This window comes from Hemiscyllium ocellatum, chromosome 17, assembly GCF_020745735.1.
Source record: "Hemiscyllium ocellatum isolate sHemOce1 chromosome 17, sHemOce1.pat.X.cur, whole genome shotgun sequence".
NCBI lineage: Eukaryota > Metazoa > Chordata > Chondrichthyes > Orectolobiformes > Hemiscylliidae > Hemiscyllium > Hemiscyllium ocellatum.
In genome coordinates this window covers 14,801,141-14,824,561 of record NC_083417.1, presented here as the reverse complement: position 1 = coordinate 14,824,561, position 23,421 = coordinate 14,801,141, and the positions used below count along the sequence as shown (strand labels likewise).

Below are 23,421 nucleotides of genomic sequence, written 5' to 3'. Positions count from 1 at the left end.
TATCAGCAGAGTTCAGTGTAAGCACTGAAGTGTGAGGTTATCCATTTTAGATAGAAAAAGAATAGATCAGGGTACTTTCTAGATGGTATGGAGTTAAATACAATGCATATCCAAAGAGACTTGGGGGGTTCAGGTACACAGATCTTTAAAACAAGCTGATATAGAAAATACTCAAGGAAGCTAAAGGAATAAAGTATTGGCCTTTATATCTAGAGGATTGGAGTGCAAGAAAGCAGAAGTTCTTTTGCAGTTATCCAAAACCCTGGTTGGACCTCACTTAGAGTACAATGAGCAGATCTAGGTGCCACACTTTAGGAAGGACATATTGTTCTTGGCGGGAATGCAACATGGCTTCACAACAATGATGTCTGGACTTAGGGGGTTCAGTCATGAGGAGGGATTATATAAAATAGGCTTGTTTTTACCAGAATTTAGAAGGCTATGATGTCACCTGATCGATGTCTTCAAGATATTAAGAGGAAACGACAGCTACTATAAGAAGGATGTTATGAAACTTGAAAGGGTTCAGAAAAGATTTATAAAGATATTGACAGGATTGCACGATTTGAGCTATAGGGGGAGGCTGAATACACTGGGGCTAATTTCGGAGGCTGAGGGTTGACCTTATAGAGGTTTATCAAATCAAGAGGGGCATGGATAGGGTAAATAGACAAGGTCTTTTCCCTGGGCTGGGTGAGTTCAAAACTAGATGGCATAGGTTTAAGGTGAGAGGGGAAAGATTTAAAAGGGAACTAAAGGGCAACTTTTTCAGGGAGAGAGTGGCGCATGCATTGAATGATCTGTCAGAGGAACTGGTGGAAGCTGGCACAATTACAACATTTAAAAGGCATTTAGATGGTGATAGGAATAGGAAGGGTTTAAAGGGATTATTGGCCAAATATTGGCAATGGGACTAGGTTAGGTAAGGATGTTTGGTTGGCATGGATGTGTTGAACCAAAGGGTCTGTTTCCATGCTGTACATTTCTATGACTCTACAATAGGTTAGATAAACATAAACTATTTCCATTGTTTGGGAAGTCTAAAACTAGGGGTATATTTTGGGAAATTTGAGTTAGCGCATTCAGCAGCAATGTTAGGAAGTACTTTGACAAACAAAGGGTGATAGATGTTTGGAACTCTCTTCTACAAATGGCAGTGGACGCTGGATCAATTGTTCATTTTGAATCCAAGATTGATAAAATAACAGGTATTAGTGACTTGGGCCAAAGGCACTATGAAGTTAAGTCACAGATCAGAAACGATCTGTTTCAAGATGGAACACGCTTGAGTGGGCTGATTGGCCTCTTCCTGTTTATATGTTTCCATAGTCAGCTGGCTAGGTGTGCACACTACACTGAGCTGATCACATAGAGAATCACTGAAGGGCAGGCAGATACCATTAGAATGGAACATCACGCGTTATAATGCCACATAACTTAAGAGTATAGGCCTGTGTGGTGTGGAATAATGGCATAATACAACCATACAAAAACAGAAACATAGATCACTAAACACAGCATACAACACAAAAATAAAACAAGGATCTAGGATTCTGGAATCTAAAACAAAACCAAATTGGTGAAACTTGGCTGATCTGGCAGCATTTGTAGTCAGACAGCAGAGTTAACGTTTCGAGTCCAGTGACCCTTCCAACTCTGATGAACTGGACTTGAAACCTTAACTCTGCTTTCTTACCATAGATGCTGTGGAGTTTTGCCAGCAGTTTCTAATGTCGGTTCACAATAAACACCCCTCTTCTCTCTTTAAAGATTGAAACACTTTTGCCATTACGTGCACAAGGATATATCTACATGCATTGTCTCTGTACATTCAGATGTGTCTTGGTCATTATAAGACAGAACCAGTTCTGGTCCTTTTACAATTTTCAGTCGTTAATGAAGCTTCTCTCTGCAGTGTGCCATCTGTTGTTGTTAGTAGATGTGTTTCAGTTGTTGTAGATGGGTGATCATTGTCTGGTATGATAGCTTCAGAATCTGTCATTTGGATATTTTGTGTAATGCTTCACAAGATCTAACTATTGTTCTCATTGTGTCTGTGAACATGGAAGATATAATGGCAATTTTGTACCACAGCTGAAAAGGAATCTCATGTGGAAGCAGAGGCTCTTTTGGTTGTTGAGATGGATTCGATGGGCATGTTTCTCACAACTTAGTTGATTGATGTACTTATTAGTAATGGGCCAGTGGATAGATTCACACATCGATCTCATGTTTTGTTTGTACCCACGTGAACCATATAGTCATAGGATCAACCTTGTTTAGACATAAAACTTCAAGAGTTGTGACTTGTTCACCCTTGAAGGTTGCATTATTGGATGTTCCAAATTCATCTCTGAATCACACAAAGAAATGTATTAGTTCAGGGACCAGTGGAATGGATTAAGACCACCTACTGATGGTGATCCTTTTGAGCTCTTGTCGTTGATCGTCATCTGATATAGTTAGTGACTCTGTCTTGTATGGCTGTGACCAAAATGTCTGACAGTGATGTTAAGACTAATCTTCCAGTCAAAGGATTCGCTTTGTACTTAGTGAGGCTTGGAAGTTGGCTAAGAACATCGGAGATTGTGAATACGCATTGGGAGCTTGGACTGTATTTTGCTTGTTAGTTGTCCATATGGGCCTTCATAAATAGATGTTGTTGTCATGAAGGTGCACTTGGGAGAGCTTTTCGATAAATCATTTCTAAATGTTTGTGGTTGGAATTAACAATGAAGTACCTGTCACATAATTACATATGAAACCCAGTATTTTCCCCAAGGAAATTTAAATTTCCAGGGCAGTTTTCATGGAGTTAGCTGTGTCAGAGTTTCCACCTGGTCCCAGTGTGCAATTCCAGTGTACCCTGCAGAAAGGACTATTTGGACATTAGAATTTCAAGGCGTGTACATTCCTACAAAGACTTGATTGTGCTGCAGGAACAGAAATGACCATGTGAGATCTGGAAATATGTCACAATAACATCCTTAACTATTTACTGCACTGAACTTATTTATTTCTTTGGAAGAAAGTGAAATGCAATTAATTTTTGTATGAAAAGTAAGTATTTTACATGTGTATTTTACAATGAAGAAGTGGTAATTTCCTTTCGAATTATCTATAATTCTGTTATATACAAGATGATACTTATTGCTCTGGTATTTCTTATAGAAAATTGAAGATTACTTGTTGATACAGTGACAGAATTTCTGGGGTTAGGGACAATTGCTATTCACTGGAAAACATTTGCAAAGAAATTTGTGACTAACATATTCAGTGATATCAAAATTTAAGAGTTACCTATTTATGTCTGGAAAATAGATTGATTGTGTTTTTTTATCCACTAGAAAAATATCAAGATGTATTTTTCCCTCAGACTTCACAGCTAAAAATATTACAGCTAAGTAAATAAATTTAAGCAGGGATCATGTGAATGTGTAGATCGAATGAATTCTGGGAGTTATTGTTGGACCACTTCATAAAGCTGACTGTGGAAGCTCTGGGAAACGGTTTAAACTCCAGTTCCAGACTCATTAGAAAGGCATAGGCCGCTGATACCCATTCTGATAGTGTGGTGGTATTATTACTGGCAATCGAGAAGCCCAGGCTATTGTATTGCACACACAGGCTCGATTCTAATCATGGTGAAATTTCAATTCACTGAATATAATCTGAGCTATAAAGCTAGTCTCAGTAATAGTGACCATGAAAACTAGCATTCATTGTTTTAAATATCTGATGAACCTTAAGAGGATCGAACATTCCAATGCCTTTAACCCCCATAGCCTTTTATGTTAATGGTAATCAAAAACTTATAAGTATAGGTTTAAAGTATAATCCAAAGACTGAGCTTCCACAGCTAAAGATACTAAGTAAAACAAATTTTCCTCATCTCAGTCCAAAATGGCATTTCCCTTATTTTTAAATTGTATCCCTTGGTTCTGGACTCACCAATCAGTTCAAACATCCTACCCTCATCTATCCTGCTTCTACCTTTAAATATTTTGTAATTTTCAATGAGATTATCTCTCATTCTTTGAAACTCTGGAGAATATGGACCCTGTTTGCCCAGTCTCTCCATTGAACAGTCCTGCCATCCCAGGAATAGGTCTGTTTGGTGAATCTTCGTGACACTCCCTCTACACCAATGATATCTTTCTTGTAAAAGCAGACAAAGCACCTCAGCTGCAGTTTAATGAAGTCTATATAATTGAAGCCAGACTTCACTAGCTTGTCCTCAACTCTTCTTTCAGTGAAAGTTAGCATTCAATTCACCTTCGTAATAGCTTGCTGGATCTGCATGTTAACAGTCTGCATTGACAAGTACATCAAGCACCTTTGTGCATTTTCACTTTCTAACCTCTCATCCTTTGAGAAATACTCTGCCCATCTGTTTTTCGGACCACAGTAGATAACCTCACATTTTTACACTTTATTTGCCATCTGATGTGTTTTGCCAGTGACTAATCTTGTCCAAAACCACCTGAAAACATTTTATGTCTTCCTCATAAGAAACATTCCTGCTTGGTTTAGTGTCACCTCCAAATTTGAAAATGTTATAGTTTGCCCCAGAATCCAACTCATTGATATATTTTGTGAATAGTTGGAGGGTGAGTACTGTTCCTTATGATTACTTCAGTCATCGCAGTCTGTCAATGTGAGAATGGCCCATTTATTCCTACTGTCAGCTTTCTTCTGTTAGGCAGTCCTAAATGTCCCATATCATGTGGTTTAACTTTGCTAACAAATCTCCTGAGAGAGAATTTATCAAAATTCTTCTGAAAATTCAAATATACTACATCCATTGACTCTCCTTTATCAATTTTGTTTGTAACACCCTCATAAAACACCAACAATTTTGTCAAATACGGTTTCCATTTGCTAATTGATGGTGATTATGATGATCATTTTTATCCAGGTATCTTGTAATCCCATACTTTATGATCAATGCCAGTATTTTCCCTACTACTGGTTTAAGGCTAATGGGTCTGTAGTTACTTGTTTTCTCTCTTGCTTTTTTCTAAAATAGTGAGGTGACATTTGCAAGTCTCCAATCTGCAGGAATCATTCCAGACTCTATGGAAGCCAGTTACTAATGTATCAACTGTCTCTATAGCCATCTCCTTCAATTCTTTAGGATGTAGGCTCTCAAGTCCTGTGGACTTATTAACTTTTAACCCCATTAATTTCTCCAGTACAATCTTATGATTAATGCTAATTTCCTTCTACTCATTTTCCCTGGGCACCTGGATCTTGAATTCTAGATGATTCCTTGTATCTACTTCAATGACAACAGACCACAAAGTAATCACTTAGCTTCTCTGCCAATTCTTTATTCCCCATTATAAATTCTCCTGACACTGCTTTTAATGAATCCACATTTATTTGAACTAAGTGTTTCCTTTTTATTAACTTATAGAAGCTCTTACATACATTTTTGTAAGGCTCGACAGTGGTTTACAGCATGGGCATCCTACACTAAAGATAGATTCCAAACCTTCTCCATCATAAAGATTAAATAATTCCATAAAATTATCTGGTTCCATCTCGAGCTTGGTACCTACTTTGCCCCATGGTTTATATACGTCTTTCTTATCTCTGGGCCTAACTACCGCAATATGTGTATCCTGCTCTTCACTGAGCTCCATTATTTAACATCTGTCTCATAGCCAACGTGTGCTGACTCTGAATTCCTTACTACCTCAAACTTGGTTATCGCATTCCCTTTTACTCCCTTTCCTCATTTAGAAAATTCTTAATAGCAAGCTTTTTATTAGACCTCACCCTGTCTTTCTTCTTGGGTCAGTGCTGTTATGGAACAGACCAAACCCCCTTAAAATATGCCAGGGAGATAACCTAGATATTCACTTTTATCTTTTTTTAAAGACAAATTTAAGGTGCTGTGTTCCACGTGCAATTGGATTGATCACACTACTTGGCTTTAAGTAAAACACACTCTATTCTTACCCTACAGAAAGAAGAATTGGAATAACTTTGCTGGAAAACTTAGCAGAATAATGGATTATTCATCTACTGAACAGTAACTGTTCCAATATAGTAACATCCCATAAACACACCCTTGGCAAAGGCAAAGTCAGTAAAACAAATTGTCTCACATGTAATTCTGGTCGAAGAGGGAAAACCCAGGCTTTTTGCTGTAGCAAAGAGAGATGTAAGAGCTTCCACTGCCAACTTCAAAACCCCAATGACTACTGAAACCTAAACTAAAATCATGGTTCTGTGGGAGCCTGACCCTACTTATTCATGCTACTTCTGTTGTTCCGACTTAAAAAAAACTCTCAAGGCCTCACACTCTTGTTTTCTTTGTTGGCTTGGAACTGGCAGCTTGACACCTATGGCTTCAAACCTCTCTTCAAAAAGAAACCAGGACAAAATACATCTCTAGTGTCATCACAATGCCTTTATTTGTTACTATAACTGTGGCATTTTGAAACCTATTTTGATTAGAAAGTGCTATGTAAATTTATGTCACTATAAAGGTAAGAAATCATTATATTCCCATGAAATGTGTTGTTTTAAATTATGTATTGTACTACAAACCTTCCAGCACTAGCAAGTCAGTAAACTGGTGAGTGAGAGGCTTTTCAGTAAAACTGATCATTGCCTTGTCTCAGGTATTGGTAACTTGTTCTGGCTATTCATCTGGTCATTACTGATATCTTTGATGTGATTATTTTCTCATTTGTTACATGTTGATTACTACCTGCTATACTGTTAGGTGGTCATTAGGTTAATATTTAAATATATTTTCTAACCAACCTGCTCACAGATGTTATTACACACCCCTGGAGCAGGTGAGATTTGAACCTGGGTCTCCACAAGAGCCCCCTGTTCATGCTAATACGTTTGCTTGTTATAGCTGGTAAATTAGATGTGATGGGTGTGTGACTCTCTCGATAATAGGAGCTTCTCCATATTGAATTACTTACACACCTGCAGCACTCTCTATTGGATTTCTTTTTCTTTCTGGAAGTGACGTTCCAAGCATAGCCTGTATCAGATTATTTTGACAGTCTGTTCTGTTTAAAAACTTTTTGCAGAACAAAGCTTCTCTTCACTTGCAATGCTGAACTGCCTGCCAATGATAACAAAAATGAAACCTGCAAAAGTTATACTCTCAGTCACCTTCAATATTCAAAAGGACACCAATACTGTGCTTGATTGTACTCTGTAAGTCCATCTGAATTATTGTTTACGAAGATTGTGAACTTCCAGGAAAATAAATTTTTTTTTTACTCGTCGTGCTTTCAAATTCTTTCCATTATATTGGTCAGTGCAACGTACCTTGGAAACTGCTGATTTAATCACATTGACTGACTCCAAAGTCATTTTCGTAGCTAAAATTGATCGCTAACACAGAGTTTCTTTCCATTTCCTATTTAGCAAGTACACAACTTCAGTAGTATTACAATATAAATTCATCTTTTTAAATTGATGCAAATGTATTCAACTGATTTCTCTCCAGAATTCCAAGAGATAGTGAGGACTGCAGATGCTGGAGAAGTTAGAGTCAATAATACGTGGCGCTGCAAAAAGCACAGCAGGTCATACAGCATTTGAGGAGCGGGAGAGTCGGCGTTTCGGCATAACCCTTCATCAGGACTCAAAATGAAGGGTTCAACCCGAAACGTTGACTCTCACTCCAGAATTCTGAACCAATTATCATTTGACATTGATTTGGATATCTCATGAAAGCAAGCAGAAAGAATGCCATTTATAGAACACCTTACATAACTTCAAGGTGTGTCAAAGCTCCTCACTTCCAATGAAGTACTTTTGAAGTGTAGCCATAGTAAATATGGCAGCCGGTTGGAGTGTAGCCATATCCCATAAATAGAAATGCAATAGTGACCAAGTAATCCACTTTTCATGATTGACGAACAAATATTGGCCAGAATACTCTGATTTAAAGTATGCCATGTAATCTGTTGCTTGCACCTCTAAAAGGAAGAAGGAGCTTCAGTTCCATCTGATAGACAGTACCTACAACAGTGCAGCAATCCCTCAGTATCACAGTGGAGTGTCAAACTGCAGTGGCTTCAGTTGATGACAAGGAAACTTGTACTGCTTTAGTGATGGATATTTCTGAAATTTTTCTAAAACTTATTTGAAGTTGCTAAATTCAGGTTCATGATCAGAATTGATCTTTCTTTCTATTTTTCTAACTTAGCACAAGGGTCTAAACCATATCTTCCTTTGCAAGTAGCAGATACCTGCCTGGAGTGGAAATGAGAAAAATAAAAGCATGATACTGATAAGGGCCTCTAGAATTAGATGGATAGATGCAATGTCCACAGCCAAGAATGAGAATCTCAGAGATATGGTTGCCTATCCAGTGCCAAGGTAACAGATATCTCATAGAGCTGGAGAGGAACTTGGAAAAGGAGGTGGTAAATTCATTTGGCACAGTCCATGTTGGCAGAAATAACATCAATCAAAAAGACAGGCGATCCTGTTGAAAGATTATCAGGAAAAATGCTGTACTTGAAGAAACAGGGCACAAGATTAATAGACTCAGAATTATTTCTGGAAATTGACATCACAGCTAAGCGATCTGGTGGATTAACATGTGGATATGGAGCTGCCATGGAGAGAAGGGTTCTTTTAAATAGGATACTGGTATCAGTGCAGGGACAAGAATAAGCTGTACTGATGGGTCTGGCTGGTTTTGAATTAGGTGGGGACTCGAGCAAAAGAATAAATTGGGAAGTGTCATTGCTTTAGAGGAGTAAGTTGGGAGAGAGCACAGGAAAAATAAATCCAATGAAAGAAGATACAGATGGCAAGTTGATCATTAAAGTTTTAGGGTGGTTGTTTGAACAAATGGGTAATTATAAAGCAAGAAGAAATCTATTAAACTTTTTAAATTGCCTGGATGACCTGCCTGGATAGCCATGTACTTCTCCATTTGGTAAACATCTTAACATGGCTAGATCTTCCTTCATAACTGTTCTTGTTCCACAATATTAACTTTAGAATTTGCCTTGGAGTCAATAACATCTCCCACTTCTATAACATAAAGCCAAATTTAAATTAAACTTTCTGATAATATCTATTAAATATGTTCAAAGCTTTGTGTTCAATATGCTATTTTCGAGTCAGAATTACTTACTATCCTATGTTTTCCAAACACAATCCTTATGAAGAAAGATTTGCATTTGTATAGTATCTTTCATAATTACTGAATTTTACAAAACTCTGTCATCCAGACGGTAGTCAGGAGGGAACCACATTGTTGTGAGTCTGGAGTCACATGTATGCCAGACCACATAAGAATGGCAGATTTCCTTCCCTTAAGGACATTAATGAACCAGAATAGTTTTTGAGACAGTCAACAATGGATCCATGGTTGCAATTGGCCAGCTTTTAATTCTAGATCTAGTTCAATTCACCATCTGCCATGGTAGGATTTGAGCCCATGTTCCCAGAGCATTAGCCTGGGCCTCTGGATTACATGATCCAGCCTTGTTACATAGCCACGATGCCATCATTTCTGCAGCTAATGCAATTTGTTTGGAGTGTGATTTTTATGATATTAATTGAAGGATAAATATTCATAAGGATTGACGTACCCTGCTTTGCTTTGTAATTATGCTGTGGGATCTTTTGCAGTCACCTGAGGGAAGGTGGACTCTCAGTTTGACAAAAACCAAAATTGCTGAAGAAACTCAGCAGATCTGACAGAATGTCTCCACAGAGTGCTGCCAGAACAAATTCTCCAACAATTTCTGTTTTTTGTTTCAGATTTCAGAATCCACAGATGTTGGTTTTATCTCAGTTTAGCATCACATAAAGAAAACAGCATTTCCAGTAGTGCAACATTCCCTCAGTACTGCACTGACAGCATTGTCCTTTGTGTTGAAGTCCAGGAGTGGGACATGAACACAGAATGTTGTGTGATCACTGTTGTATGTTCTACAACAGCAAACTTTTTAACTTAGTGTGAGCAATGCTTTGATGTACAGCATTAAAAAAAATAAATACCAGGTATTTACTTCAAGTCTATCACTAATTAAGGGGTTCAAATAAGTTTGATGTACTGTGAATCTTTTAATTGGATTTCTCAGGCACAATCAGTTGTGCATTCTTTCACACATAAATGATCTGAACCCCTCAATTAGATTATTGCCTTGTTATCACTCATGTGTATCCATTAATCCTGGTTTAAAGTGTACAGGAGAATTATGAACAGGCAATTTCACTGATGGCAAGTTATGGCATTTTGTTGAGTGCAAGATCCATAACTCACTCATCGTGGATGTGAGGTGACTGATAGCTTACCTTCCACTATTTCCTTTTCTTCATTTGCCTTTGCTCCTCAAAATGTTTATTTTCAAATGGATTTGGAAACAGTGTAATCAACTATTTAGTATTTTACTCATATAAAGGATCAATTTCAAACTTAATGTGGGTAGATTATGAATTCTCAGGGCAATCAAATTTTTACAGGTATGTTAAACAATTGAGTTTTTGTCCTGCAAGCATTCATATTTTGTATTATGCAAATGTGTATATATATGTATCTGTACATACACACCCATGATAAGTTATTGTCATGCTCTTTTTCTTTTAAAATCTTTTGGCATAATTCCAGAAATGTTTTATTATTTCTTCAGGAGAAAATACCAGTACTTAGCTTAAACTGTTAATAGGTGTAAGCATCTTTATATCAATGATATACTGTATCACATTTGCTAAGTTTTGGTTGACAGTATTACAGTTTTAATCACCCATTAACTGGACTTGATGGATGATCTGTCAGCAGTGAAAATTAAAAAGCAACCTTATTTGCATGTAATTGCATATAAAGTAAAAATGGTGAAATAAAATCATTTCTCACCAGGATGCATGAAAGTATGTGTCACCACTCGCTCAAATATTTCCCATTACAATTTACAAAAAACAACTATTTCTGGAATAAAGCTTTGGTGTCTATTTAGATTTTCCTGAAGGCACAATGTGTGGATATTTCGAAGTGTGACTACATTATGCCTTTTCCCAGTCAGTGAGATGTATAATACTTGATAAAAAAAATTAAACATCTGGCATTTAACGATTATGTCAGAGACAATTAAACATCACCATGTAGTTTCTTTGTTTCATGCTCCATCAAAGAATTGTTTGCTACCTCGTATGTCACAGTCCTTTTTATAGATGTAGGAACATCAAATCCTGCCACATTAATTTCTGGTTTGTAAGCAGTTATATTTTTAAATTCTCCCTCTCCTCCCCTCCTTTTGACAGGCAATGGTATCTGTTGTAAACTGCTCTTGTATACTTTGTGATGTTATTGGTTCTGCAAAGTTATTGCCTTAGATTCGAATGTGACTCAATATGTAAAATCTCACAATTCTGAAATATCTGAGGGAAGTAGTTTCACTATAAAGTTTCATCAGTCTATAAAATGATAATTAGTTTTGTAAAATGTAAAAATCCATTTTAGATGTGATACATTATGTTTAACTGTGCTTGAAGTCTTGTATGTTATTTGTTATGGGATGTGGGTGTCCCTGGCTTGTCCAACATTTATTGCCTGTCCCTAATTTCCCTGGAAAAGGTGGTGGGACCTTCTTGCATCACTGCAGTCCTTGGGGTGTTGGAACATCCATAGCATTGTTAGGGAAGGAGTTTCACAATTTTTACCCAGGGACACTGAACAAATGGTAACACAATTCCAAGTCAGGGTGATGTGTGATTTGGAGGAGGATTTGCATGACCTGCTGATTAAGAAATTCACAATTAACCGCAGAAATGTCCATGGACAAGCTGAACACTCGTTATAAATGCTCTGAATTTTCATAAAAACTAAAGAGCCATCCTTGTGGCCCCTTGAAGCTGCTTCACCATTCAATAAGATAATAAAAGGGAAGGCAATGGCCTAGTGGTATTATCGCTAGACTGTTAATCCAGAGACCCAACTAATGTTCTGGGGACCTGGGTTCGAATCCCACCATGACAGATGGTGTAATTTGAACTCAGTAAAATCTGGAATTAAGAGTCTAATGATGACCGTGAATCCATTGTTAATTGTTTCCTGTGCTCATGTCCTTTAGGGCAGGAAACCGCCATCCTTACCTGGTCTGGCCTCCACATGACTCCAGACTCACAGCAATGTGGTTGACTCTGAACCCAATTAGGGATGGGCAATAAATACCGGTCTGGCCAGTGACGTCCACAGCCCAAGAATGAACCTGTATCATGTTCACTTTCCTGCTCTATCTGTCAGTTTTGGGTAAGATTGATGAAGAAAGTTTGTTCCCGTTAGTTTATAGCTCAAGGACGAGGGAATACAGATGTGTGGTCTTAGGCAAGTACTGCAGGAGGAATTGAGGAACATTCTTTATGCAGTGAGTGGTAACGCCTTGGCACCTGCTGTCCACTATCATGGAAGCATTTGGCAATTTCAAAAGAAAATTGGATGCCAGCAGTGGCAGCAGAGTCAGATGCATGAGGGACATTTAAGCGACTCTTGGATAAGCACATGAATAATAGTAAAATGAGGTTATGTAGGTTAGTTTGATCTTAGAGTGGGAAAAAAGGTCAGCACAACATCGAGAGCCAAAGGGCCTGTACTGTACTGTACTGTTCAATGTTCTGTGTTCTTTTACTTGCCTGCCTCTGGGAATTGAGCAAAGGATTGGGACTGACTAGATTGGTCTGCGGAGAACAGGCATGGATTTGATGGGCTGAATGGCATCTTCCTGTGCTGTAAATAGCTCTTTGATTCAGGTGGTACTTGATTCACTCACTGCTCAAATATCTATTGATTTCAGGCTGAAACATACTCATTGACTCAGAGTCTACAGCCTTTATGACAGAGTATTCCAAATGTTCTTAACTCTATCCTTCATTATCTCTCCTTATCTCAGCCCTAAATGACTGACCCCATATCTCAGACACTGACCTTAGTTCCGTATCCTGCTGTCAGTATCCAATCTTTGCTACGTTGGCATTGTCGGGGGTATGCCTGTTATCTCAACAAAGTTAACTTAGCCACTTTTCACTGCATTTTCTGAGAGGTGGACAGTTTCTGTAATTTGGTTCTGGCCTGTTGAAGCATGGTTAGGCGGTACAAAAAAAAATTAAAGATTATATATTCGTGAGTAACATTAGCAGCTGCCGCTTGACAAGTGGATGTCAACCAATGCCCGGTTAATGCTTTACAATGGTACGGTTCAGTCTGAGGAATTGGTTATGCTCATCTGCACTTATTCTCACTAAATCTAAACAGTGGAAAATCAAATATATGAATTTTACACAACTCGTATTCACATATCAGGTATATTTGTATAGGATTCAGAATTGTATATAACATATATAATTCGATCAGCAGTCACAAAATTCCACTGAACAACAGCCGATGCAGAGCTTGTGTTAGTCTTCGAAACTCGTACTTTGTTTATAGCTAATAATAAATCAAAATGGCATCTGTGCATTTAATAAAAATCTTATTTTATAGTGTTTCCCTTGAGTCCTGAGAAGTGTTTTGCCAAACACTCTTCACATCATAAATTTCAGCCTTCGTGACTGTATTTTGTGAGGTTAAGACAAAATTACACACAAATTTCTTTTGATAATGAATAAAAGTAGCAATTACTCTGGATCAATTTAAATGTGTGCAGCCTTTTTGGAATTACTGTAATTAGTAAGGCTGTGAGGCTTCATAAATTTTCAATTCCCTTTATGCAAGACTTGCCTATTATTGAGGTTAACCTAAGGTCTTGATTTATAGGCTCTTGAAATAAGACCGCACTGGTCCTGACTGAGTGGTGACTACCGGTCATGACCATATTTAAGCTTAAAGCCTCTGCTCCCTCAAAACACGACAACCAATTTAACTGGAATTCAATTGATTTTCTTCAATAGTATTGGTTTAGGGAAATGTAAGTTTCCCATGAATTATCTGAGGCTGATCCAGTTTATTTAAAATCTTGGAGAGATATTGGACTCCAAATGAGCATTCCAATCACATTCTACAAGTCCAGTTCTTAATGTCATCCGATCTTGCCCCTGTCTCAGCTTGTCAGCTGCTGAAATTCTGTGTCAGCTGCCTCCATATTTGACAATCACAAAGCTGCCCTGGCCAGCTTTGTGTTTTCCAACCTAAGTACATGCAGACTCATCAAAACTTCCCTTCCCACATTCAAAATTCACCCCGCATTTCCCCCATACTTTCTAAACTACAACTGCACCCAGTCCAGCGAGATCTCATCTTTTTCTTCAAATTCCTCCCAGTCTTTGTAACCTCTTGCAGTCCTGCAAAATCTTTGATTTTAATCATTCCTTGTTATCATTCACTTTTGGCAGCAGAAAACTCAATTGCTTAGGGCTGAAGTGCAAATTGCCTCGATAAGTGTCTGTGTTTCTCTAGCACCCTTGCCTCTCCTTTACAATGCTTCTTAAACAAAACCTTGCTTCACTGTGTGTAAAATACTGTCAACTATTATTTGATGAGTACTGCTCCCAAACTGCCAGTTCAGAAACTGCATTGGCTTAGCTGTATAAATACTGCGGCTACAAATGTGATGATGCTGTAGCTTTAAGAGATCTGTTTTGACCTTTTTTTAAAACAGAGATTGGGGAACAAGTCCCAAGCATGTTATGAGAAGACAAACAACTTATAAGGCCTTGAGTCTTTTTTAAAAGTTGGAACAGTAGAAGCAGCCTGAGTGGGTGTTGTTTAGCTCTTATAGATGCAGGATTTTAGTTAGCTTTCAGCAGTTGTTGGGGTCTCAGTAAGGTTGGAAGACAGTAAATCTCTCCTGGCTGCTGTATGCTCTCTCTCTCTCTCTCTGAGCGTTCTCTCACAATTGTCTTTTGATGTTCTTTCCTCCTGGACTGGAGAACTACTTGAGCCACAATCTGTTTTCTGAATTTTTCTTTTTACTCTGGATGTGCTGAAGGGATGTTACTTCATAGAAACAGTCCTGATGAAGGATTTCAGCTGAAACATTGACTTTCCTGTCCATTGGATGCTGTCTGAGCTGCTGTGATTTCCAGCATCTTCAGTCCCTTACTGTCTCCAAGTCATTGGAACAGTTACTGTTTAGAAGTAAAAGAGTATTTTATTTTATTAATTCTTCCAATAAAGTTAACTTATTCCAAGTTCTTCTTTCTTTTGTTATATTTTAACTATTGTGTTCGAATAAATTGTGTTTTGCTTAATGCTGAATAGTTTGACTAATTGAAATGCACCTGGAACACAACACCTTGTATTTAGTTAGAAATAGGAAAAAATTAGGTCCAGGCTACCTTTTTAATATATTTTGAAGTGATCTGGTCTTGTTCTTAACAAAGAGCAGGTCAGAGGCGAGGCATTCTGCGACACGTAACTCATCCAACTCCTGCTCACAATTCCAGTTAAACTCCTGAAACCTGCAAGCAACAAGTCAGGGGTGTAATAGACTACTGTCCACTTGCCTAGATTAGTGCAACTTCAACAGCTTGACAACATCCAGGAGACAGCTTGATTGGCACCACATCCATAAGCATGCACTCTGTCCACCACTGGCTCTCAGTAGCAACAGTGTCATATCATCTGCAGATGCACTGCGGAAATTCACCAAAGTTCCTAAGACAACTCCTTCCAACTACACGACCATGACTATCTAGAAGTACAAGGATAGCAGATACATAGGGACACCACCACCTGCAAGTTCCCCATCAAGCCGCTCACCATCCTGACTTGGGAATATATCGCTTTTTTGCAGTATTCCTGGACTAAAATACAGGACTGTCTCCCTGGTGGCATTATGGGTCTGCCTGCATAAAATTGTCTGTGGCAGTTTAAAAAGGCAGTTCATCACCACCTTCTCCAGGGCCTAGCCAGTGATGCCCACTTACCATGAATCAGTTTGTTTAAAAAAAACTGCCTATATGCACAGTTCATTTTTAGTTATGACCATAAAATATCAAATAGAGTCAGTGGCATTCAAGACACTAAAATAGATATGTATACCAGGGAGGATAGAAAAGCCTTGTGAGGTATAAATTATATTTTCGTAAGGGCCTAGTTAGAAGATTGGGCAAAGTATTATTATGGGGAACATATTTTTAACTTGGCAGAACAGTGAATTAAACTGCAGTATTTTTATACTAATTCCACTTGAGCTGAAATAAGATGGTTTTGTCTATTCAGTGTTAAGGATTTCAGATAAAATAATGTGATTATTATTCAATAATTCCCAAAAATGTGTCAATGATATATAACTTTCTTAGCATCTGTACTCCTACACTGGTTAATCAATTCAGTTTTTCAACTCTGGGAGAATAGCAAATATGAGATGATTCTATTTCCCTTCTTTCTGTTTTCTGACTGCTTTGTAGGTAAGTAAAGACACAAAGAGACATGCTCCAGGAAAAAATACAAAATTGGATAACGTGAGGTAAAATTGTCTGAACTGAGCAGACTAACATTTAAACAGAAAAATCAAATCGACACCATTTGGATTAGATACCTTTTCTTTTGAAAAGAATAAAGAACTAAGAGACCATGTCTGTCCTTCAGCATATGTCTAGATCAGGATTTTCTGGTTGAAGGTAAAGACATGGTGTTTGCCATTACCTTGGAAGAAAGCTGCCCAGAAACAACTAACTATTTCTTCAATGTGGATTATTTACAAAAACTCCTGTCACAAAAGTAAAATTAAATTTTCTGGGCCAGTGAGGTTATTCTGGGATTGTGACTTAGTATATTGCTTAATAACACATATGTGTTTGCTAGATAGAACATAGAAAAATACAGTGCAGTACAGGCCCTTTGGCCCTCGATGTTGTGCCGATCCAAGCCCACCTAACCTACACTAGCCCACTATCCTCCATATGCCTATCCAATGCCCGTTTAAATGCCCATAAAGAGGGAGAATCCACCACTGCTACTGGCAGGGCATTCCATGAACTCACAACTCGCTGAGTAAAGAATCTACCCCTAACATCTGTCCTATACCTATCACCCCTTAATTTAAACTATGCCCCCTCGTAATAGCTGACTCCATACGTGGAAAAAGGTTCTCATTGTCAACCCTATCTAAACCCTAATCATCTTTTACACCACTATCAAGTCACCCCTAAACCTTCTTTTCTCCAATGAAAACAGCCCCAAGTGCCTCAGCCTTTCCTCATACGATCTTCCTACCATACCAAGCAACATCCTGGTAAACCTCCTCTGCACCCGTTCCACTGCCTCCACATCCTTCCTATTGTACGGCAACCAAAACTGCACACAATACTCTAGATGCGGCCGCACCAGAGTCTTATACAACTGCAACATGACCTCAGTACTCCGAAACTCAATTCCTCTACCAATAAAAGCCAGTACACCATATGCCTTCTTCACAGCGCTATTTACCTGGGTGGCAACTTTCAGAGATCTGTGTATATGGACACCAAGATCCCTCTGCTCATTCACGCTACCAAGTTTCAGACCATTAGCCCAGTACCCCATCTTCTTGTCACTCTTACCAAAGTGAATCACTTCACACTTACCTACATTGAACTCCAATGTAATCAGCAATGTAGATGTTGTCAGCAGCCCTAGAAGAGTAAATATGACGGCCACAGACAGTTGTACCATCATTCCAACAGCTAGATTTGTCCTAGAGATATCATTACGTAAAATCATTCTTTACATTGTGGTATTATAGCTGGACTATTAATCCAGAGGGACTTGGGTTCAAATCCCACCATGTAAGATGGTAGAATTTGAATTAAATACAAAAAATAAAAATCTAGAATTAAGAGTCTAACAATGACCATGAATCCATTGTCAACTATTGGAAAAGCCCATCTGGTTTGCCAATGTCCTTTATGGAAAGAAACTGCCATCCTTACCTGGTCTGGACTACATATGACAACAAACCCATAACAGTATGGTTGACTCTTAACTGCCCTCTGGGATGGGCAGTAAGTGCTGGCTTAGCCAGTGATGCCTGTGATTGAATAAAACAAAAGTACTATATTTAAAATAAAAAGTTTTTTTAAATTTCAGAACAAGCTTCTTGGTCTGTATTTGTCAGCTGTGTTTCACAACTATTTTCTTTGCAAAACACTGGAAACGTCTGCTATTTCTCATCACATTCATTGAAATTGGGGGTCAAAAAATGATTATATTTTCAAATATATTTCAGATTTACTGATATAAAGGATTCCTCAGGAAAACTGGATCTAAGTCGGCTCTCTCCTGCTAAGAAAGATTACTGGGCCATGCTTGCCTATAACCGGTCGAAGCTTTGTAATATTCTCTTTTCGAATGAGCTGAACCGCCGTTTGTCGCCTCATGGAGTAACCTCCAATGCTTTGCATCCAGGAAACATGATGTACACCTCAATACACCGCGGCTGGTGGTTATACACCCTACTGTTTACCTTGGCTCGTCCTTTTACCAAGTCAATGGTAAGTAACCAGCTCACATAGCGCTTTCAAATGAATCAAATTGCATGTCATGGGAGGTGTTTGCCTCAATTGAAAATCCAGATGTACCTGTTTTGTCTCAAGATTATATAAGTTGAACTCAGTGTTTCACAGAGTGGTATACTTGAATTGTTATGTAAGGAAGATTTGAATTTTTTGGGAAGAATGGGAGAGACTATTGAAAATACACGTTGTACTTGTAAACATAATCCAAACCTTGGAAGAGGTAATCCAAACTGGAGTGGTGTGCTATCATGTCTCTTGGTTCAGCTGGTCTGAAAGAAGGCACGGCCCATCCAACAGTTTGGGTGTTCTACTTGATTCTTTTCTTTGAAAATTAATGCTGCAATATTGTGAAACTAATAATTCCTGGAATTTCATTCCAGAGAGCACAGAAACAGTCAGTTCATCCCATTGTATCTGTTGCTGTCATTGTGACGATGTTGCATTAATGCTGTTTTTCTAGTTGTGTGAAAAAGAATTGACGTAATTTTGAACTGGCATCATTGATACCTTTGAGTTGTAGACCTTACATGTGTAGAAGAAAAGCAGTGATGTCAAATCAGTGCTGCTGTGCCCTTATTTTAGGCCTGGTGTTAGAGTATCATTGCCGTTTTTCATATTTTGCAGTCAAATCTTGATTATGGGCAGTGATATACTTGTGTCATATCTTAAAAATGAAGACATCTGCTTTCACCATAAGGGCTCAATAATGTCTTCTGTTTGCAAGAGCAAGTGACCAGCTGGTTATGATGTAAAACTCAGGTCGTTGGCCAAGTAAAATGTGATTCCAACAAAAACCTTAGGTATTTTTCCATTGGAACAATCTATCATTTTCTGCCATACAGAGCAAGTTCCTTGGAGCAATTTGTGTCTCTCTCCCTTTGTTTATTTGTTCACTGCAATGCTTATGTATTCAATTTAGAGCTCAAGCATTTTTCCAATACAATATTAGTTTAACAATTTCTAGTGGTAATCTTGCTCGGAATAAAAAGCTGTTTACTTGCCTTGATCATATCTTCCAATTTTCCTCAGTGTTTTAATTTCATCCTGTACTCATCCTGTGATAATTACTATTCAGGTTTACAGTTATTGCAATAAGGAACAGGAGAAAAGGGCATTATTCTCTCCTACTCATGCAAATGCTGAAATTTTTGATTGTCTTATGTCTCTATTCAACAATACATAAATCAGGATCTACTTTTGAAACATGTGAATCTATTCATCAAATGAAGACTTTACTGGAGGGATCTTGTTTGAGCTAGTCTTTCCATGATCGTATACGAAATTTGTAGACTTGTCAAGCAGATTACCATTATCCCACAATTTGCACAATCCTTCATTCAGACAAATATTTTTGTTGGCAGATTATGAGTGGAAGGCTAGTGTGTGTTTGAGTAGCTAGAGCTTAGCAGATGTTTTAAGCACCAACATGTTTTTTTTCCCCACTGCTCAACGTGATGGATCAAAATGCCCAGAGCTTGCAAAAGGTTCTGAGACTATTGGGTTACTTTTCCGGTTCCAGTGGATTGCCATCCATTGTACTGGAGTTTTAACAGATGTGCTTCCCTCCACTAATAGATGGGATGCAATTCAACTTCTGTCTCAGTAGTATAAATTATGCCGAAGTAAACTACGCCAATCTGTCACTTCTGATTGTGGGCACCTTCTTTTCCACTTCATTCAAATCAGGTGATTTTTTTTGCAGCTTTTTGCTTCATTCGAGCTTGATTTGAAGGAAATTCAATACTTTCTTTGGCAGCACTCTATGTTAATTTGGTATCTAAGTATTACTGGTCTCAACTTTTAGTTTTACGCCCTCTCTCCTTTGTATGCAAGCCATTGATAAAGCAGTATATGTTACTTAATGATTTTCTATCCATTGTTTGATAAAAGAGAGAGTGAAGGTGGAGCAGAAGAACCCCCATTTGTGCCACAATACTGATTAAAGAAAAATACTCTTGTGTTACTTTTAAAAATGCTTTTCATTTGTCATGTATGAATTTTAATTGCGTTTGTTGAAGGGAGAAAAACTATTACTTTTCAAATTCTATGGTAATTTTACAAAATTTATAATGTTTGTTCAGCTGGATGCACTACATAATTTATCTGTGGTAAAAGGAAATCTCTTTTGACTTTGCAAGAAAAGGACAATAAACATGAGAATAATCATATAACTCTAACTGAGGTTGTACTATTTAAAATACAGCAATAAAAATTCAGCTGCTTATCCCAAAGAAAATATTTCCTATAACTGCATCAATTTATCACATTAGTAATGCTCTTTCCTTTAAAATGTATCTTGTAACGTGATCTCCAATAGAATATGTTTTGCGATTGTATCAGAGCAATAATTTCAAACTTGAATATATGCAATAAGAAGACCCATGCAGCATTAGACTTTCATAACCTCTGTACCCCTCCAGTCACTTTTGAGCTGTAAAACAAACACTCATATTAAAACATTAACTTACAGATATGGCCCCAGTGAGTCCCACTAGACTAGATTAGTCTTTCTCTGCTATCTGACACCTGTAATTCTTGGATATTGTGGCACTGTGGGAGCGCCTTCACAACATGGGCTGCAGCAATTCAAGAAGAACGCTCAGTGTTGCTTTCTTTAGAATGAATGCTGGTCTTGCTCATGAAATGTTTATGCTGAGAATGTATTTAAAATCGTTCAGCCCAGACAACAGGAATACAAATAAAGCAGATAAATAATTTTTAAAAATGTCTTGCATTGGGAGCAAAGCTAGTCATATAATTAACGAGTACAGTGTCTACATTAAAGAGGTGAAAAGAATTCAATGAACAGAGCTGGAATAAATGAGAAGATCACAGAGAATAGATGAATTTGGCGGAAACAGTGGGAGCTTTTGGTTTCTCTGTGGGATATGGAGGACACAACAGATTGCCAACAAATGGCATCTGTCCTGTATGACTCATTTGTGCCACTTTTTAGAGATGTGTTAAATGACTGCTTTCCCCATGCAGGGAGGGAATTTAAAGGACAGAAGAAAGAATGGCTGTTTGGAGTAGAGATTGACCTGAACCTCTCCTTATCTACTGCCCTAACTGGAACAAAGGAAGTAACCATTAATTTGCACATGTTCTCATGGATAATTGTAAAGAATGCTGACTGTTCAGCAATTGAAATGAAATATGAACTTCTCCATAAAAAGAAATGAAAATGAGTAATCAAAGAAACTGCAGATTAAAGAACTTGTGTTGTTGGTCTGTTAAGAAAATAGAATCACCCTGTAAGAACGATGATGCGTCAGGAAAAAACTAAATATGAGGTGTCAGGAGAGAAGCAGTGCGATTAAAATAGTCAACAAGTGATAGATTTTACTTGGTGCATTTACTTTAATTCTTTGAAACTATGACTGTTGGCAAGCAAAATTCAATCAACATTGTATTTCTAGACTTTAACAAAGCACCATGTCAGGGAAGAGCACTTATTAGAAAGGCACAGATTAGGGAAAAAGATTCTAAAATAGATGAGTAACTGATAAAACAACACAAAGTTATAATAATTAAAAGTGTAACTTCAATATGTAAATTAGTAGCAGAATACAGTAATACAAGGAATGCATCTGGACCATCTTTTATGATTAATTTGCACAACACAGATTAATGCTTCCATTAAAATTGGACAGAGGAAAGTCATAAGAATGCGTTAAGTGTTTGCTGGCTAATATTATGAACAATAGGTCAATGTGCATGGGGACTGGGAGACTAATATCATATAGCTGTTTATGTAGCATCTTCTGTACAGTCACTTTGGGAATATTGCAATTCAACATTTTATTAAAGTAAATTACTCTGGTGTCCATAAAAAAAATGCTGAATACAAAAATATAATTTTCAAATTCTATAACACGGCATGCAATGTGATCCTGGAACTATTCATAAACATTAACAGTTTCATACATCTATATAAGTATAGTGTGGAAGTCATAACTATTTACCTTCTTGTGTAGTTTTCAATAATATCAATGACATATCTTAGCTCTATTATATTCTGCAAATGACTGCATGTTTCCAAATGTGGTTTACATAGAATTAGTTTCTTAATGGCACAGAACTTGTGTATTGCTGAGAAAAAGAGACTTGGTGTTGAAACTTTTCTTCTTGTAAACATCAGTCAAAGAAAAGAATTCTACTTGACATTCTTGTATCTGTCCTGACAAGTGCAAGACAAAGGGTTTGAACAGCATCCCTCTTTTACATTAGGTTATGTTGAAATGAACAGCACAACACTGGACATTTTGATTCCACTGCTCCCTGCTAATGTTCATGCTCCCTTCAAATCTTTTTCCATTGGTTCATCTAATTATCAGGATGGCATAGAGACAGAGGAACATTGAACATTGGAGCCAGAATAGGTCATTTGTCCCTTAGAGCTTGTGGTGCCATTTTGTAAGATCTGTTTGCAGACTCAGCTGTACTTTCCTTACTGCACTCCAAAATCCTTCATTACCTTGTCCATCAAAAATCCATCCGAGTCATAGAGATGTACAGAATGGAAACAGACCCTTCAGTCCAACTCTCCCATGCCGAACAGATATCGTAACCAAATCTAGTCCCATTTGCCAGCACTTGACAGGCTGAATAGGCTAGGGCTGTTTTCCCTGGAGCATCAGAGGCTGAGGGGTGACTGTATAGAGGTTTATAAAATCATGAGGGGCATGGATAGGATAAATAGACAAAGTCTTTTTTATCTGGGGTAGGAGAATCCAGAACTAGAGGGTTTAGGGTGAGAAGGGAAAGATATAAAAGGGACCTAAGGGGCAAGTTTTTCACAGAGGGTGGTGTGTGTAGGTCAGTCTTGAATAAATTTAAAGATTCAGACTCTTTTATCTTCTGGCTCGAGAATTCCACACTCTACTGTCCCTCTGAGAGAAAAAAGAAATTCTCCTCACCATTGTCTTAAAAGGCAGAAGTCCATTCTTAAGCTATGTTCTTTAAATTTAGTTTCCTGAAGAAGAG

The 23,421-nt window shown here is 37.8% G+C and overlaps 1 protein-coding gene across 3 annotated transcripts in view; it reads left to right on the top strand.

Annotated features, from left to right (window-relative positions):
- Positions 1-23,421, top strand: part of wwox (WW domain containing oxidoreductase) — a 947,793-nt gene that overhangs the window by 349,951 nt on the left and 574,421 nt on the right. For all 3 annotated transcript variants that reach the window (XM_060837945.1, XM_060837947.1, XM_060837946.1), the window contains exon 8: positions 18,147-18,411. In XM_060837945.1, the coding sequence (XP_060693928.1) occupies positions 18,147-18,411 (265 nt within the window). The remainder of the gene's footprint in view (positions 1-18,146; positions 18,412-23,421) is intronic.